Source organism: Papio anubis, chromosome 7 (genome assembly GCF_008728515.1).
Source record: "Papio anubis isolate 15944 chromosome 7, Panubis1.0, whole genome shotgun sequence".
Taxonomy (NCBI): domain Eukaryota; kingdom Metazoa; phylum Chordata; class Mammalia; order Primates; family Cercopithecidae; genus Papio; species Papio anubis.
In genome coordinates, this window is record NC_044982.1 from 42,838,649 (window position 1) to 42,857,811 (window position 19,163).

General features: G+C 39.5%; 1 protein-coding gene across 1 annotated transcript in view; it reads left to right on the forward strand.

Moving 5' to 3' along the window:
- SGPP1 (sphingosine-1-phosphate phosphatase 1) overlaps positions 1-19,163 on the forward strand; it is a 46,987-nt gene that overhangs the window by 17,440 nt on the left and 10,384 nt on the right. The window contains exon 2 of the mRNA XM_009211718.4: positions 14,850-14,939. Coding sequence (XP_009209982.1) covers positions 14,850-14,939 — 90 coding nt within the window. The remainder of the gene's footprint in view (positions 1-14,849; positions 14,940-19,163) is intronic.

Genomic DNA, 19,163 nt, shown 5'->3' on the forward strand with positions numbered 1-19,163 from the left:
TCTATGTATGTGCTGGGGGTTCTAGTAAAAAACTTATTTGGACTAGCTTAAGCAAAAAGAGGACATTTATTTGAAGGCTAGAAGGGGCATCTCATGGAAGCCAAGGGTAAGAAAGTTCTTTTGGACCTTCTGAGGAATTGGAACCAGACTCTGGACCCCTATCAGAACTAAAGGTCCACTCTCAATCTTTGTTTCTTAGGGTTGCATGGTCTCTTATTTCTGCTGCTTTCTTCTCTCTCTCTGTTTTCATACACACATGTCTGCCTCACTCATAGTTCTATTTTTATAAGTTCAAGCACACAGTAGAGACTCTCTTTCTGACTTTATTTGCAGCTACTTTTAGAAAAAAGAATCTGATTGGCTCAGCATAGCCAGTGGTTTTGCTTCCCTAGGGCCAAGTGTCCATTCCTGATCCAAGTAGCTGTGGTCAAGGGAGCAGGATCACAGGGGATGGGCATGTCTCCAGGGCCACACTGCTGGGTCCAAGTGGGGGATGTTTTCAGAAGAGAGGGGTGTAGATTGGACAGTATCATAAAAAGAATGTAGTACTGGCCGGGCGCGGTGGCTCAAGCCTGTAATCCCAGCACTTTGGGAGGCCGAGACGGGCGGATCACGAAGTCAGGAGATCGAGACCATCCTGGCTAACACGGTGAAACCCCGTCTCTACTAAAAAGTACAAAAAACTAGCCGGGTGAGGTGGCGGGCCCCTGTAGTCCCAGCTACTCGGGAGGCAGAGGCAGGAGAATGACGTAAACCCAGGAGGTGGAGCTTGCAGTGAGCCGAGATTGCGCCATTGCGCTCCAGCCTGGGTAACAGAGCGAGACTCCGTCTCAAAAAAAAAGAAAAGAAAGGAAAAAAAAAGAATGTAGTACAGAGGGAAGCTACAAGTTAACATTGTTATTCTGCTAAGAGAACAAGCAAGATAAGTACTGAAATTTATAGAAGACTTAGAAAAATTTAAAAATTAAAAAAAAGAAAAAGCTAATGTTAATTTTTCATTTCCTTACAATTTGGAAATAGTTGGGACCATATTATATGTGGAGTTTATTTTTATTTAATATTATACGTGATTATTAATTTTATATATCAGTTTATTTGGGTAAAGCTACTCAGATCTTTTTTCTTTTTCTTTTTTTTTTTTTTTTTTTTTTGAGATGGAGTCTTGTTCTGTTGCCCAGGCTGGAGTGCAGTGACCTGATCTTGGCTCACTGCAACCTCTGCCTGCCAGGTTCAAGCGATTCTCCTGCCTCAGCCTCCCCAGTAGTTGGGAATACAGGCGCCTACCACCACGCCTAGCTAAGTTTTGTATTTTTAGTAGAGGTGTGGTTTCACCATGTTGGCCAGGCTGGTCTGGAACTCCTGACCTCAAGTGATCTGCCCGCCTTGGCCTTCCTGGGATTACAGGCCTTGACCACCATGGCCAGCCAAAGTACTCAGATTTTTTATCAAAAATGATCAGAACATCTATTCTAGATGTTTTTCTGAAGGTAGTTTTTAGATGAGTTTAACGTTTTATATCAGTGGACTTTGAGTAAAGCAGATTACCCTCTATAATGTGAGTAGGTCTTATCCAATTAAATGATGGCCTTAAGAGAAGAAAGACTGACCTCCCCCAGAGAAGAGTGAATTCTGCCAACAGAATGGTTTCAGACTTGAGCTACACATTAACTCTTTCCTGGGTCTTCAGCCTTTTGGCCTGCCCTGCAGATTTTGGACTTGCCAGCCTCTACAATTGCATGACCAATTACTTAAACTTTTCTTTGTATATGTAGATATACATATCCTATTGGTTTTGTTTCTCTAGAGAACCTCGAGTGATACATTATGTAATGAATTTTCCCACCAATATAAATTCCTAGAAAACAATCTTAATGGCCAGGCACAGTGGCTTACGCCTGTAATCCTAGCCCTTTGGGAGACTGAGGCGGGCAGATCACCTGAGGTCAGGAGTTCAAGACCAGCCTGGCCAACGTGGTGAAACCCTGTCTCTACTAAAAATACAAAAAATTAGGTGTGGTGGCGCACACCTGTAATCCCAGCTACTCGGGAGGCTGAGGCGGGAGAATCGCTTGAAGATGGGAGACAGAGTTTGCAGTGAGCCAAGATTGCACCATTGCACTCAAGCCTGGGCAACAAGAGTGAAACTGTCTCAAAATAATAATAATAATAATAAAATCTTAAATAATAAAATCTTAATGAAATTTTAAAAATGTTCCTATGAAATAGTTTTTATACTGTAGGGTTATGATTATTATAGGTCTTAGTATCCCCATTTATAGATGAGGAAACTAAGATGTAAAGAGATTATGTGACTAGCCCTAGCCCATGGTCCTACAACTAAAGAAGCAGCTTTTAGGGTGTCTGCCTAGTTTGCAACTCTCTAAAAGCTCCCTTACCTATAGGGAGGCTGTATTTTCTTTACATGATCTCGTCCCTTAGGATTTGAGAACAGGTACAGAGTCTGAGCTGGTTTTCTCAATGAGGAAGTAAATTCAGAAGCCTTTGTCATGTGGACTGAAAGGCAGAGAAGCTGGTCAGCAGAAAAAGAAAAATGAAGTGGAAATACGGAAAGAAAAGATGGTCCTGTGACTGTTCTGTTTATAGTTGTGGTTTCTTCTCCAAGCTTAGCCTCATCCCACCTTAGGGTTCTGCGAGACACCCTCTATCCTTTTAATACATCTTCTTTTTTCCTTCTTAAAATAATCTAAATTGGTTTCCGTTATCTACATGTTTGGAGTTCCAATATAATGCATGAAGTAAATGGTGATAGGTCTATATAGTTCTATAAACTCATATTTTAACTACTTCATTGTAACCAATAAATTTGATTTATAATTATCGTATGTTATCAATAATTTTATGACAAACATTTAAAAATATGAATCCTTACCCATGTTTCTATATCCTTAGTATAGAATTCTAGGATTGCTGGGTCAATATATATGAACATTTATTAGAATTCTAGGATTGCTGGGTCAATATATATGAACATTTAGAGCTCTTCTGTGTGTTGACAAAATGCTTTCCATAAAGGTTGTATCAGTTTTCATTACACTAGTATGAGAACAAGGCATGTCTATCTTTAATGTGCCATTATTGTCATCTGTTTACATGTGTACTATTCATTCCTAGAATTGAACAAAAATTCTTTCCTGTGCCTGCCTCCCATATTTAAGTTACTCTGAAAATTTTAAATTGTATTAAAGACAGTTTTTGTAATTGTTTTAATTGCAAGTGATTTTATTGACTTAATTTACTATCTTCAATGAATGTAAATGGAACGTGCTAAAATATACAAAATAATTCTTATTATGTATAACAGTGAGAAAAGTATATCAGAAAGATAAAAGCCCTTTTGTAGAATAACTGAAGGAAACGTTTAGATAAATTTTCTTGTGATGAAGGATGTGCAGTGAAAAGATTAGATAGTGGTATGAAATTTAAAACATCTAGGATGTCATGTGATCTGTTTTGGGTTTGGTACATTTTTATGTATTTGAAAATAATGTGAAGGACTTGTAATTTTTACTTTCTACTCTCTTTATAATATCTACAGATTTAATTTCAGCAAAAACATTCTTATTAGAGGAAATATGTAAGTGCCACAGATACAGCTCAACATTCTCTATGAAAATGAAAACAGAAGCCAGGAAACCCCTGCCAAACTTAAAATTGTTATCCATTTGTGTAATGATAAAAGTATAAAGTAAGAAGCATGATAAATTGGAAAAAGAATTAGAATTAGAATAGGTCACTAGAATATAATACTAAATGTTACTTAGCATCCATAGGTCTGTTCTTTAACTGTAAAGAGAGAAGGATAGAATTAATAGCTTTTTTTTTTTTTTTTTTTGAGATGGAGTCTCACTCTTGTTGCCCAGGCTGGAGTGCAATGGCATAGTTTCAGCTCACTGCAACCTCTGCCTCCCGGGTTCAAGTGCCTCCTGAGTAGCTGGGATTACAGGCCTCCACCACCACACCCAGCTAATTTTTTGTGTTTTTAGTAGAGACGGAGTTTTACTATGTTGGCCAAGCTGGTCACGAACTCCTGACCTCAGGTGATCCACCCACCTTGGCCTCCCAAAGTGCTGGGATTACAGGTGTGGACCCACCATGCCCAGCTGGAATTAATATCTTTAAGATCTCTTCTACCTCTAATTAAATGAAATTTTTATTTAACCTTCATTCTAAGAAAAACTTAAAAAATATTTGGGTGATACTCTGCTTGATCCTAAGGATAAAAGAAATGAAATAACACACTTTGAACAACTTTATATATGAAGGGCAGCATAGTATAGTAGTTAAGAGCTCAAGACTCAGGAATCAGACTTCCTGTACTTGAATCACAGATCCATAACCTGATAGCTGGTTGACTTTGGGCAAAAACTTGACCCCTCTGTGCCTCGGTTTCATCTATAAAATGAGTTGAATTAGAATAGCTATCCCATACAGTTGTTCTGATGATTACATGGATTAATATTTATAAAGATTTTAGAATAGCACCTGGTATGTAGTAAATTGTATGTCAAATAAAAATTATTAACTTCTCAGTAAATAATAAATCCATATTCATTTCTCCTAGTGTCTGCCTAGAATTGAATTTTGGCTTAAAAAAAAAGTCTAGCCAAATTAACGGTCAGAAATAAAGGTTTGCTGGCTGGGCGCGGTGGCTCACGCCTATAATCCCAGCACTTTGAGAGGCCAAGGCGAGCGGATCATCTGAGGTCAGGAGTTCGAGACAAGCCTGGCCAATATGGCAAAACCCCATCTCTACTAAAAATACAAAAAAAAAAAAAAAAATTAGCCTGTGTGGTGGCGGGCACCTGTAATCCCAGCTACTCGGGAGGCTGAGGCTGGAGAATCATTTGAACCTGAGAGGCAGAGATTGCAGTAAGCTGAGACCGTTGCACTCCAGCCTGGGGGACAAGAGTGAAACTCCGTCTCAAAGAAAAAAAAAAAAAAAGGATTGCTGCTATAGCCAGTGAGTACCAAGAAAAAAAGAAAGATTGGGTTAGGTAGGAATAGAAAAGAAGTGGAGAGAGTTTCTGATACATATTTGTATCAGAAAGGTCAGTTAGAGAAAGGTCAGTTAGATTGCTATGACTGAGGAATGGGGGAAGAGATAGTCCCCCTAGTTCTGACTTTTTATAAAATAGAAACTAAGCTCTTGTAGAATTGCTAAATTTACTAATGTGGAAAAGACAGAATTTGAGTTTCCCATTATAATGCGTTTCGCATTTTGAAAATTATCGTACTTAATGAGCTTACCACACTCACTTTTTCCTGAGTGCCAAGGCAGCTATACAACTGTTGTCACCACAGACTAGATTTGTTCTCAACCCTGGAGGTTTGAATAAGGATTAAAAAAAAAAAAAATCTGCACAGAATCCACACAAGACATTGGAGAAGTTTTCTTGAGCCTCGAAGATGATGAGGCTGGATTATCCAAGACATAAAAAAATACTTCAGTAAGGGCCTGGTGCAGTGGCTCTTGCCTGTAATCCCAGCACTTTGGGAGGCCAAGGTAGACGGATTACCTGAGGTCGGCAGTTCAAGACCAGCGTGGCCAGCAGGAGAATCGCTTGAACCCAGGAGGCGGAGATCGCGATGAGCCGAGATCGCGCCATTGCGCTTCAGCCTGGACAACAAGAGAGAAACTCCATCTCAAAAAAAAAAAAAAAAAAAAAAATTCAGTAGATAATGAAGAAGTACTAATGACTTGGAAACTGCCTGGAAGTCTATATTTATTGGTTTCTGGAGAGGGAATCAGGAATTTCTTCCCCATCATCTGGAATGCTGGCGCCTGCCCGTAGCTCTGACATGTTACAAGCTATAACATGTAGCCCTACTCTTTCATCACAGATCCTTTCCTTAATAGGAACTGGAACACGGGTCCTGTTTTTTTAACGTAAGATTATATCAACTAGTATGGTAGTAAATAGCACTTCCCTTATTATGGTTTTTGATATAAAATATATTTTTTATTTTATTTTGAGACAGTCTCGCTCTGTCGCCCAGGCTGGTGTGCAGTGGCGCGATCTCAGCTCACTGCAAGCTCCGCCTGCCAGGTTCACGCCATTCTCCTGCCTCAGCCTCCCGAGTAGCTGGGACTACAGGCGCCCGCCACCTCGCCCGGCTAATTTTTTTTTTTTTAATTTTTAGTAGAGATGGAGTTTCACTGTGTTAGCCGGGATGGTCTCAATCTCCTGACTTCATGATCTGCCCGCCTCAGCCTCCCAAAGTGCTGGGATTACAGGTGTGATATAAAATATGTTTTTAATTATAATGTGTATGTGGTGAGTTCAGTTGCTAAGTTGATTCTTTGTAACTTAAGAGTTCAAAAAAACAGTAGTAACACTGACATCAGATGCAAATAGGTCAAAACCATAGATTGAGAATGTTTTAAATTATATTTTTCTCATTTAATGTGTACATTAAATGATTATATATGGATCAGTTTTTTTGTTGTTTTTGTTTTGTTTTGTTTTGTTTTTGAGAAGGAGTCTCACTCTGTCGCCCAGGCTGGAGTGCAGTGGCATGATCTCATTCATTACAACCTCTACCTCCTGGGTTCAAGTGATTCATTCTCTCACCTCAGCCTCCCAAGTAGCTGGGACTACAGGCGCATGCCACCAGGCCCAGCTAATTTTTGTATTTTTAATAGAGATAGGGTTTTGCCACGTTGGCCAGGCTGGTCTCAAACTCCTGACCTCAGGTGATCCACCCATCGCAGCCTCCCAAAGTGCTGGGATTCTGTTTCTTAAGTTTACTCAAAAGGATTTTCAGATTGCAGTTTATTATGGTGGGTTTCACAGATGCTCTTAGAACTAGAGGTTAACACAGCCCATGTTTCAGGCCAGGAACTGAATGATACTTTGGCCTTTGACACCATGTTTTCATGAATGTAATATGGTAAGACTGGTGGCTGAAGGCTTATGTTTACTTCATTCAACAAGTATTAATTGACTGCCTACTATGTGCCAGACACATAGTAATACAGGCAGGAGAGAATTGCTGGTGGTTTAGAGCAGGTAATAATGGTAGCGTTAGAAGTGGTCACATTCTGGATATGTTTATTTTTGTTTTTGTTTTTGTTTTTTTAACTTGAGGTAAAGCTTCCATAAAACTAATAATTTTGAAGTGAATAATTCAGCTCTAGTACATTCACAATGTCATACAACCGTTGTTTCTATCTAGTTCCAAAACACTTTCATCACCCCAAAAGGGAACCCTCTACCCATTAAGCATTTGCTCCCCTTTTCTCTCTCCCCCCTGACTCCTGGCAGCCATCCATGTTGTGGCTCTATAGGTTTACCTATTTTGGATATTTCATATAAATGAAATTGTATAGTATGTGACCTTTGGTGTCTGGCTTTATTCACTTAACATAATGTTTTTGAAGTTCATCCATGTTGTAGCATGCATCAATACTTCATCCCTTTTGTGTTGACTACTACTACATTGTTTGTATATACCACAAATTTTTCACCCATTCATCTGTTGATGAACACTTGGGCTATGCCTGCCTTTTGGTTATTGTGAATAGTACTGGTATGAACATATGTATAAATGGTATAAATGTATCTGTTTGAGTACTGGTTTTCATTTCTTTGGGGGATATAGTTAAAAGTGGAAATGTGTAAGTCATATGGTAATTCCGTGTTTAACTTTTTGAGGAACTGCTAAACTGCTTTTCATAGCAGCTGCATCATTTTACATCCCAACAGCAATGTACAAAGCTTGCAGTTTCCCCACATCCTCACCAATACTTGTTACTTTCCTGTCTTTTTTCTTTCTGTTAATTATTATAGCTATCCTAGTGGAGTATGAAGTTGTACCTCACTGTGATTTTGATTTTGATTTTTCATTTTCATTTCCCATTTTTTGAGACAGGGTTTCACTTTGTCACCGAGACTAGAATTCAATAGCATGATCTCAGCTCACTGCAACCCCCACCTCCCGGGTTCAAGCGAGTCTTCCACCTCAGCCTCCCGAGTAGCTGGGACTATAGGCATACATCACCACGCCTGGCTAATTTTTTGTATTTTTCGTAGAGACAGAGTTTCACCATGTTGGCCAGGCTGGTCTTGAACTCCTGACCTCAAGTGATCTTCCCGCCTAGGCTTCCAAAGTGCTGAGATTACAGGCCTGAGCCACCACACCCAGCCAAGTTGTAAGTTTTGATGAAATTCCAGTTTACCTATGTTTTTATTTTGTTACACACGTTTTTGGTGTCATAGTTAAGAATCTGTTGCCTAATCCAGAGTCATAAAGATTTATCCCTGTGTTTTCTTTTCAAAAATGTTTTTTTAGATTTTCTTTCTTTATTGAGTCAGGGTCTTACTCAGCCTGGTTGAGGCTGAGTAAGGTTGTCCAGGCTGGTCTTGAACACCTGGGCTCAAGCAATCCTTCTGCCTTGGCCTCCCGAAGTGCTGGAATTACAGGTGTGAGTCACCACACCCGGCCCCTGTGTTTTCTTCTAAAAGTTTTTAGCTCTGATATTTAAGTTGTTGACCCATTTTGAGTGTATATATGGTATGAGATAGGAGTCCAGCTTCATCATTTTGCATATAGATATTCAGAAGTCCTAGCACTATTTGTTAAAGAGACTATTCTTTACCTATTTTTTTTTTTTTTTTTTTTTTTTGAGACGGAGTCTCACTCTGTCACCCAGGCTGGAGTGCAGTGGCCAGATCTCAGCTCACTGCAAGCTCTGCCTCCCGCGTTTACGCCATTCTCCTGCCTCAGCCTCCCAAGTGGCTGGGACTACAGGCGCCCACCACCTCGTCTGGCTAGTTTTTTGTATTTTTTAGTAGAGATGGGGTTTCACCGTGTTAGCCAGGATGGTCTCCATCTCCTGACCTTGTGATCCGCCCATCTCGGCCTCCCAAAGTGCTGGGATTACAGGCTTGAGCCACCGCTCCCGGTCTTCTTTACCTATTTAATGGTCTTGACATTCTTATTGAAAAATCAGTTAACCATAGGTATATGGGTTTAGCTTGGGGCCCACAATTCTATTTCACTGGTCTGTATGTCTGACCTTATGTCAGTACCACACTGTCTTGAATACTGTAGTAAATTTTGAAATCAGAAAATATGAGTCCTTCCACGTTGTTGTTCTTTTTTAGTATTGTTTTGGCTCTTCAGGACGTTTTGCAATTCCATATAAATTTGAGGATCAGCTTTTCAGTATCTGCAAAAATGCAATTAGAACTTTGACAGAAGGGCTGGGCATGGTGGCTTAGGCCTGTAATTCCAGTGCTTTGGGAGGCTAAAATGGGAGGATCACTTGAGCCCAGGAGTTTGAGCCCAGGAGTTGAGCCCAGGCAACATAATGAGACCCCCATCTCTATAAAACATTAAAAAATTAGCAGGGTATGGTGGTGCACACCTGTAGTCCCAGCTACATGGGAGGCTGCAGCAGGAGGATCGCATGAGTCCAGGAGTTGGAGGCTATGGTGAACTATGATTGAACCACTGCTAGATTATACTCCAGCCTGGGTGATAAAGCAAGACTCCACTCCCCACCCCCAACCAAAAAAAAAAAAAAAAAAAACTTCAATAGGGATTACATTGACTATAGATCACTTTAGATAATAGTGCTATCTTAACATATTAAGTTTTAATGTATTATGTCTTCTAATCCATAAACATGAGATGTCTTTTCATTAATTAGGTCCTTTTCTTTTATTTTGAGACAGTCTCTCTCTCGCTCTGTTGCCAGGCTGGAGTGCAGGGGTGCACTCTCAGCTCACTGCAGTCTCCGCCTTCCGGGTTCAAGCAGTTCTCCTGCCTCGTTTTCCTTTTTCCTGGAGTAGCTGGGATTATAGGCACACGCCCACCATGCCCAGCCAGCTAATTTTGTGTTTTAGTAGAGACGGGTTTCCACCCAGGCTGGCTACAGGGATGGTTTCGATCTCTTTTTTTTTTGGAGACGGAGTCTCAGCTTCTGTCAGCCCAGGCTGGAGTGCAGTGGCCGGATCTCAGCTCACTGCAACCTCTGCCTCTCCCGGGTTTACGCCCATTCTCCTGCCTCCCAGCCTCCCACGTAGCTGGGACTATACCACCACCTCAGCCTCCGGGCTAGTTTTTTGTATTTTTAGTAGAGACAGTTTCACTGCATAGCCAGGATGATCTTGACTTCTGACTTGATCCGGCCTGCCTCGGCCTCCCAAAGTGCTGGGTTGGGATTACAAGCTTGGAGCCTTCACTGCTGCCTCGGCCAGGTTTCGATCTCTTGACCTTGTGATCTGCCCGCCTCAGCCTCCCAAAGTGCTGGGATTATAGGTGTGAGCCACTGCACTGGCTCACTATTAGGTCTTCTTAATTTTCACACTTTTATAGTTTTCAGTGGACAAACCTTTCACTTCCTTAGTTAAATTTATTCCTAGGTATAGGTATTGTATTCTTTAGGATGCTACTGAAAGTGGAATTATTTTTCTTACTTTCATTTTAGGATTTTTTAATTGCTGGTGTATAGAAACACAGCTGATTTGTGAGTGTTGATCTTATACCCTGCAACTTTGCTGAATTCATTTATTAATTCTAATTTGTTTTCTTTATGGATTATTTGGATTTTCTGTCTTTAGGATCACTTCATCTGTGAATAGGGATGTAGTAGGCCCCCTCATCAGCAGAAGATATGTTCCACGACCCCCAGGAGGTGCCTGAAACTGTGGATAGTACTCAACCCTATATATACTTTTTTTTCCTGTACATATGTATCTGTGGTAAAGTTTAATTTATAAATTAGGCACAGTAAAAAAAAAAAAAATCACTATCTAATTTATTATTTCCTTTAGTCATTAAGATCTGTAATCTTTTTTGTCTGCTTACTGATGAAATTCTTTGACACTTAAAAGTTCAGAATTCTGTTATTCAATGGGGAGTAAATATGAAAGTCGTCATGTCAAAACTAGATTCAAGTGTTCCCCAAAATGTTTTGTTTTTTTTTTAAATTTATTTAATTTTTTTTTTTTTAAAGACATAGTCTCACGTCATCACCCAGACTGGAGTGCAGTGGCGTGATCTCGGCTCACTGTAACCTCCACCTCCCAGGTTCAAGCGATTCTCATGCCTCAGCCTCCCAAGTAGCTTGGACTACAGGTGCGTGCCACTACACCTGGATAATTTTTGTATTTTTAGTAGAGACGAGGTTTCACCCTGTTGGCCAGGCTGGTCTCGAACTCCTGATCTCAAGTGATCCGCCTGCCTCGACCTCCCAAAGTGCTGCTGAGATTATAGGCATGAGCCACCGTGCTTGGCCCCAAAATTTTTTTTCCATAAAAAAATCTAGAGAACCTATCATAAAGGTAGAGACTAATGACCAAAAAAAGTCAGTCAATAAAAATGACTTATTTTGTTTTCTTTAATCACCTCATCCCAGTGAAATCTGAAGGTGCCATGGAGCAGAGGAAAAGAAAGCCTCAGCTTCTTTAGCCTCTGCATCTGGCTTGAGAACATTCCAACTCTCCTTTTTAAACTCCTTGGACATAGTAAAATTGAATAAATGTGGATTAAGTCATACTTGGTTTCATTGCTCCTGTTGAAAAGCTCTACCTTTCCCCTCCCTACCTTCAGCTCTAGCTTCTGAGACTCTATAGGTGATTTTTTCTTCAGTCAGTTGTGTATGAAGAACTCTTATCAGTAATTTTGTACATTTTTACTTCCTTATAGGGTCCAAGTTAAAAAAGAGAAGGAAGCGTAGAAAGATTTTTTTTTAAGTTGATTTTTTTTCTTCTTCTTTTTTTTTTTTTTTTCTGTCAACAGCCTTTTAAAAATTAGACTTTAAAGATTTTTAAAGACTTTAAAGGTTCAAGTCCCTGCTGTAGAGACAGACACCACTGTTCCCTCTCACCCAGATTATACCAACAGCCTCCTAACTGGTCTCCCTGTTTTCAGCTTGCTCTCTTAAAATTTAATCTCTACGTAGCAGCTTTACTCAAAACCCTGCAGTGGCTCCCCATTTGATTAACAGTAGAAGCCAGATTTCTTATGATGGCCTCCCAGGCTCTACTTGTTCTGGCCATGCATTACCTCCCTAACCTCTTCTACTTGCTCTCTCTACTATGGCCACAGCTAGCTAGCCTCCTTGCCAGTCATACTTGGTGATCAGATACTTTGTTCACTGATTCCCCTGCCTAGTATATGCTATTCCCACAGATAATCTGCTTGGCAAGTATACTCATGTCACCTCCATTCCGTCTTGCCTCAGTCTCAACTTCTCAATAAAGCCTATGCTGACTATCTTCTATTTAATACTGTAACCTGTCCCATTTACACTCTGAAACTCGACCCTATTTTTATTTCTGTTTTAATTAAGATAGGCTTGTTTATACTGTGGCAATGACTTAATCCCCAAATTGCAATGACTTAACACAACAAAATCTTGTATCTTGGCCAGGAGTGGTGGCTCATGCCTCTCATCTCAGCATTGTGGGAGGCCAAGGCGGGTGAATCGCTTGAGCCCGGGAATTTAAGACCACTCATGGGCAACATGGTGAGACCCTGTCTCTGCAAAATATTAAAAAAAAAAAAATTAGCTGGATGTGGTGGCACACCTCTAGTCCCAGCTACTCTGTAGGCTGAGGTAGGAGGGTCGCTTGAGTCTGAGAGGTGGAGGTTGCAGTGAGCCAAGATCACACCACTGCACTCCAGCCTGGGCAACAGAGCGAGACCCTGTCTCGGAAAAAAAAAAAAAAAAAAGGTTCTTGTGTTACAAATCCATTATGAGTTGGCAAACAGCTTTGTCCACTTTGACCCACAAGGACCTAGGCTGATGGAAGCTTGCCCATCTTGTGATGCATCTCAACCTGTGGTTTCCCAGGGTCACATCTATAGGAAAGAGAAAGTTCAAAGGAAGATTGACAGTGGCGTAAGTCACTTATACATATTTACATATCATATCATTTGCATACTTTTGTGTTTATTATTTAGTGCCTCCTCTAGCAAGAGTAAAAACTTACGCTCCCAGAAAAGAATATAATTATTCTCCTAAGGAATATTTAGAATGTAAAATTAGCAAAACTTGATTATTGGTTGAATGCAATGGCTAAGGAAAGAATTTGGGATAATTCATGTTTCTCATTTGGATTACATGGTTTTTGGTGTTTCCAAATGAAATAGGGAATATCAGAGGAGGAACAAGTGTGGGTGATAGGACATGAGTTTGGTTTGAGGTGTAAATGGGTTTACCGCCATAGGGACCTCAAGGTGGAGATAATGTGCAGAGTTGGATATATGCTTCTTAAACCCAGGGAAATGGGTAGGTCTTCAGCATGCCTAGTAATAGTTAAAAAATAAGAAAGGGGGCCAGGTGCATTGGCTCTCTGCGCCTGTAATCTCAGCATTTTGCGAGGCCAAGGTGTGTGGATCGCTTGAACTCAGGAGTTTGAGATCCCATCTGTAGTCCTAGCTGCTTGGGAGCCTGAGGCAGGAGGATTGCTTAAGCCTGGGAGGTTGAGGCTGCAGTGAGCCATGATTGTGCTGCTGAACATCAACCTTGGTGACAGAGTAAGACCCTGTCTCAAAAAAAAAAAAAAGAAGAAGAAGAAAGAAAAAGGTAAGACTGTCAGTAACTACTAAGGACAGAATCCTTCTTTATACTAATGTTTAAAGAACAAAAAGAGGAAGATACGCTCTTGTGTGGGAAATGCAACAAAAAAATGGTGAAAGGGGAACCAGGAGAGTATGAAGCTATGACTATCAAGGATATTTAGAGTTTCAAGGAGAAAGTGAGGGACCACGTTAAATGTAGTAGATATGTAAACAACAACAACAACAACAACAACAACACAACTCTGCCTGTAGTTCCAGCTACTCAGGAGGCCAAGGCAGGAGGATCACTTAGGTCCAGGAGTTGAAGGTGGTAGTACGCTATTATCACACCTGGGGATAGCCTTAGTACTCCAACCTGGGCAACATAGACCCTGTCTCTCTAAAAAACAAAAAAAAAAAACAAACCACCAAACAACAATTGTGTACTAAATATTTTCTACTCTTGTTACAAGCTTACTTAACTCCTTTGCTCCTTTATTTCAACCCAACTTCCCTAACCACCTTGGCTTCAGTTTCATTGAGAAATTTGAAGTCATCAGGCATAAACGGCCCCAAATGTGCCCTCCCTTCTTCCCTTTACAAACTTACCACCATGCCCATCCATCCTTTCCTCTTTCCCTCCAATCTCAGGACATTTCACAGCCAACTCTTCCACTAGTGCCATTGATACCAAGAATTGTCTACACTTTCTGTTTATGCTTTTTCCCTTTTATGATTTCTGTTCCTAGTATTCCACAAAAATTTTTCTCAGTAAGGGGACTATTTGAAATTTTAGTCGATGGGCGAAAGTGAAAAGCTAAGTACAAAATGTTGAATACTGAATACAAGGTAGGGGAATAGCAATATAAATTGCAGATAGCAGTCACTGATGAAGTGAGAGGGATATAATGCCAATCCTCCTCCCCAGACAACTGAAGACATTTACATGGACCAGATTCAGGTACTATTCCAGAGGCCCTTTCATTTTGGCAGCCATATTGAAAGTATGTCTCTTACCTGTCCTCCTCCTCCTATACCATGCCAGTGATTGAATCTTCATTGTAGAAGCAGAAATGAGCCAGTTCCCACAATAAAGAATGTAGACACATGAGATTTCATTCATCTGTGCAAAAGTATTTCTTGAATGTCTGCTATGTGCCATACTCAGGGTTAGGTGCTGGGAATATAATGGGGAGTAAAAACACAAATTTCTTGTTTTAGTGGAGTTTACAGAATAGTGATTTGATTTGTCTTTTATTTGTTTATATCTAACTTAAATTTGTTTAACTGATTTTCCTTTTTTTCCCCTTTAGTATCCTCTTATATATGGACTGATTCTTATTCCCTGCTGGTGTTCTCTAGTTTGCCTAAGTAGAATTTACATGGGAATGCACTCCATTCTGGTAAGGAAAATGTTGTCTTCTTAATACTTTATTTTTTATGACATTGACAGTCAATTTTATAATTTTTAATCATTTGCAAACTTACCTGGAGCCTAAATGAGAAAATATTGTAAGTCTTCTGACTTTGTTTTGTGAAAATATCAACATGATGGTTTATGAAGTATTAATGTAGTAGTTACATATTTCATAGAAACAGTTTCCAGCAATCACAATAGCCAAGTATAATAATCAAAATAAAATTTCTTCCTCCTTCCAGTCTCACTTTTATTTTCCTTCGCAGTCTTTTCTGTGTCTCTCCTATCTCTGAGTCAAAACCAGCAATGTGACTACAGAAACCAAGGAGAGCTCCTAAGTATTGTTGAAGAAGCAGTGACTAGAAACTATGTGAACTTAAACTTTCCGGGTGCCATTTGTATTTACATATTAAACTCTGCTTTTCTTTCCCATCAGTATGTTAGGACTCACAGTGGACATTGTGTTTTGAGAATGCAATTCGGTTCCCAAAGCAGCAGCACAGGGACCCTGTACTATTTGCAGCCACACCCATTCACTTTTCTTCCTCTCTATCCCTACTGACACCCCCTTAGCTCTGGCCTGCAACATATCTGACCAGATTACTGTGATAGCGTCTTAATTAGTAGCCAGCTTCCAGTGTGACACTGCTCCACCAGTATTCAGTCTGTTTAATAGACTTTCCAAAACACAAATATCATTCCATACTGAATTATTAGGTTTCCTCCAATGCAGAGGGTTTCTTACCTCCATAATTTTACAAATGCTATAACATCTACTTGGAATGTCCTTTTCACTTTCTTTACCTTAACTATCCCATTCATTCTTCAAGACTCACTATAGATGTTCTTAACCCCTCAAAGCCTTATTACCTTCCCCATCTTCTCTTTCTCAAGACTTGTGAGGTGACCCTTCCCCACTTATCCTAAATTGCAATTGCTTTTTTCCTTATCTGTCAAGTATACTAGACTCCAAATTCCTTGAAAACAGCAACTGTGTGTTTTAACTCTACCTTTAGCATCCAACATGGTGTCTCATGAGGCATCTATGAATGAATTATGTATTATCATGGAGATAAAGGATCAGAAAAAGAGGTGGAGGAATTAATGGAATTCTAGTTTCTAATGGGTCATATCAGTTTTTTTCTTGTCTGTAACAACTTAAGATTTTTAGAATTTTTTTGTCATATTATTTCATTTGCTTATTTCATAGCTATAGAAATGTTGGTTTCTATTTCTCAGATTTCTTGTTTCCAGCACCTGCTCCTTCACAGATAAATTTCCAGAAGTCTCAAACACTATTTTATTTTGTTGGGACGCAGGGTGTGCTGTAATTTTTGGGTTGGTCATTGTTTCTAGGTTTTTTAAATTTTAATTTTAGATTCAAGGGGTACATAAGCAGATTTGTTTGCAAAGGTATATTGTGTGGTGCCAAGATTTGGGCTTCTATTGATCCTATGACCCAGATGGTGAACATAGTACCCAACAGGAAGTTTTTCAGCCCTTTCCTCCCGCTCTCCCTCCTTTTGAGTCCCTACCAAACACTTTTTTTTCTTTTAGAAGCAGAGTCTTGCTCTGTCGCCCAGGCTGGAGGGCAGTGACGCAATCTCGGCTCACTGCAGCTGTCTCCCAGGTTCAAGCAATTCTTGTGCCTCAACCTCCTGAGTAGCTGGGATTACAGGCATGTACCACCACACCTGGCTAATTTTTGTATTTTTAGTAGAGATGGGGTTTCACCATGTTGGCCAGGCTGGTCTCGAACTCCTGACCTCAAGTGATCCGCCCGCCTCAGCCTCCCAAAGTGCTGGGATTATAGATGTAAGCCACTGCACCCAGCTCTAAACACTATTTTAATAAACAAATTATTTGTGTTGGACTTTTTGTAATTATTTGTATTTAATATGAATTGTGAATTTACATACAATTCTTTCTTACTGATCTCACCTAATTTTATAATCAGATTAAGTATCATGTTTTTATATAAAATCAAATACTTGTTGCAAGAAAATGTTTTCTATCTTCTGTGTCTTGTTAGAGTTATTCTGTTCCACCCCTAAAGCTAGCATCACTACTTCTAAAGAAACTACCAAATGGTTATGCATCTTTAGTGATAAAAAGTGATTTCCTGTATTTCTTGGAGAAAAAGATATTAGATAATATCCCTTGACTCTTTGTCATCATATAAGGAAGAACAAGAATCTATGTGATTACATTGAGTATATAATCTCAAAGATACTGGTTTTGTTTGTTTGTTTTTGAAATGGCATCTTGCTCTGTCACCCAGGCTGAAGTGCAGAGGTGTGATCTCAGCTCACTGCACCTTCCATCTCTTGAGTTCAAGAGATTCTTCCAAGTAGCTGAGATTACAGGTGCACGCCACCGTGCCCTGCTAATTTTTGTATTTTTAGTAGAAACGGGGTTTCACCATGTTGGCCAGGCTGGTCTCGAACTCCTGACCTCAAGTGATCCGCCTGCCTCAGCCTCCCAAAGTGCTGGGATTACAGGTGTGAGCCACCATGCCTGGCTGATACTGTTCTTTTTTAAAAATGAAATGTTTAGTTGGGTTAGTCAAATATCCAGGATGGACAACATCTGTTCTTTTTTGTTTGCTTGCTTTTTTAGAGACAAGGTCTGTCTCTAAAACAGACATCTCTGTTACCCAGGCTGGAGTGTGATGGTGCGAACATAGCTCACTGCAATCTCAAACTCCTGGACTCAAGCGATCCTCCCACCTTAGCCTCCTGGGTGTCTAGGACTACAAATATGCACCAGCTAATTTTTAAATTTTTTGTAGAGATAGGGTCTAGCTATGCTGCCCAGGCTGGTACTAAACTCCTGGTCTCAAGTGATCTTTCCACCTCAACCTCTCAAGGTGCTGGGATTACAGATGTGAGCCACTATGTTCAGCCTAACACTAAGAGTTTTAACAATGGTTATTGTTAGGTTAAAAACTGCTTGTTATTGTTTATCTATAATTTTTACTTTTTCTGTAGTGAGCATGTATTAAATGTGTATTTTAAAGAAAGAAGATAGATACTTCAAAAGTCATCCCTAATCATAGCTTTTATAATAAAAAGCAATGCATTATAACAATACTTTTTGTTGTCAGAAACTCCATTGTCATCACTATCATGTTTAAACTGGAACCAGGACACCCGAAATACATTATAGTTAAAATAAAAACAAAAAAGCCATTATGAGATAGGAGACCTGAATTTCAGTCTCAGCAAATCACTAGCCTCTCTAGGTTTGATCACTAGAAATGAAAAAAAAATTCAAATTTAATATGTAATGAATCTTCATTAAATGTATGGTATTTAATACATTTAAATACCATATTGTCTACCATAAATTGATGATAACCTGGAGTATTCCTTTTAGATCTGTAATTAACAACTTTTAGGGTATAAGAGTTATTTATAATGATAAATAGCTAAAATTACTTGCTAAATTTCCTTTTAGAAAATTTGCTACTTTGAGCTCTTTGTTACCTTTAACATTAATTGTTCTTTATTGCATACTTTGTGCTGTAATACTTAAAACCACTTAGTTATGTATTTTAATGTTATCCATTATATTGATATGATTGATAGCCAACATGATTATGTCGTAAATTTGAACGTTTCTTTTTCTGATTCTATTGGATAGAAGTTCAATATACCCTATCTAGGGAAATATAAACAATTTAAAACTCGAACAGAAAAGGAAGCAGATTTGTATAGTTTCGTAGCAATCTAAGTTTTGTTTTGTTTTTTTTCCTGGTCAGACAAGGTGTGGAACAATCTTAAGTTTAATACTCGTGGAGCTATACACAAAAAGTAGAGGACAGCAAATATTGGATTTTTTATGTCAGTTGATACATGAGAAGTTATTATTTTAAAGAATTCTTAATGTTAAAGGGATCAAACATAACCATTTAAAGATATTTAATGAATTTTTTCCCTTTTTTTTTCTTTTTTTCTGAGACAGGGTCTTCTTCTGTTAACCAGGCTGGAGTGCAGTGGCATAATCTCTGCTCACTGCAAGCTTTGCCTCCTGGGCTCAAGCGATCCTCCCACCTCAGCCTCCCAAGTAGCTGGACCACCATGCCCTGCTGATTTTTGTATTTTTTCTTTTTGGAAGAGACAGGGTTTGGCCATATTGCCCAGGCGGCTTTCAAACTCCTGAGCTCAAGCGATCCACTTGCCCTGACCTCTCAGTTTGCTGGGATTAT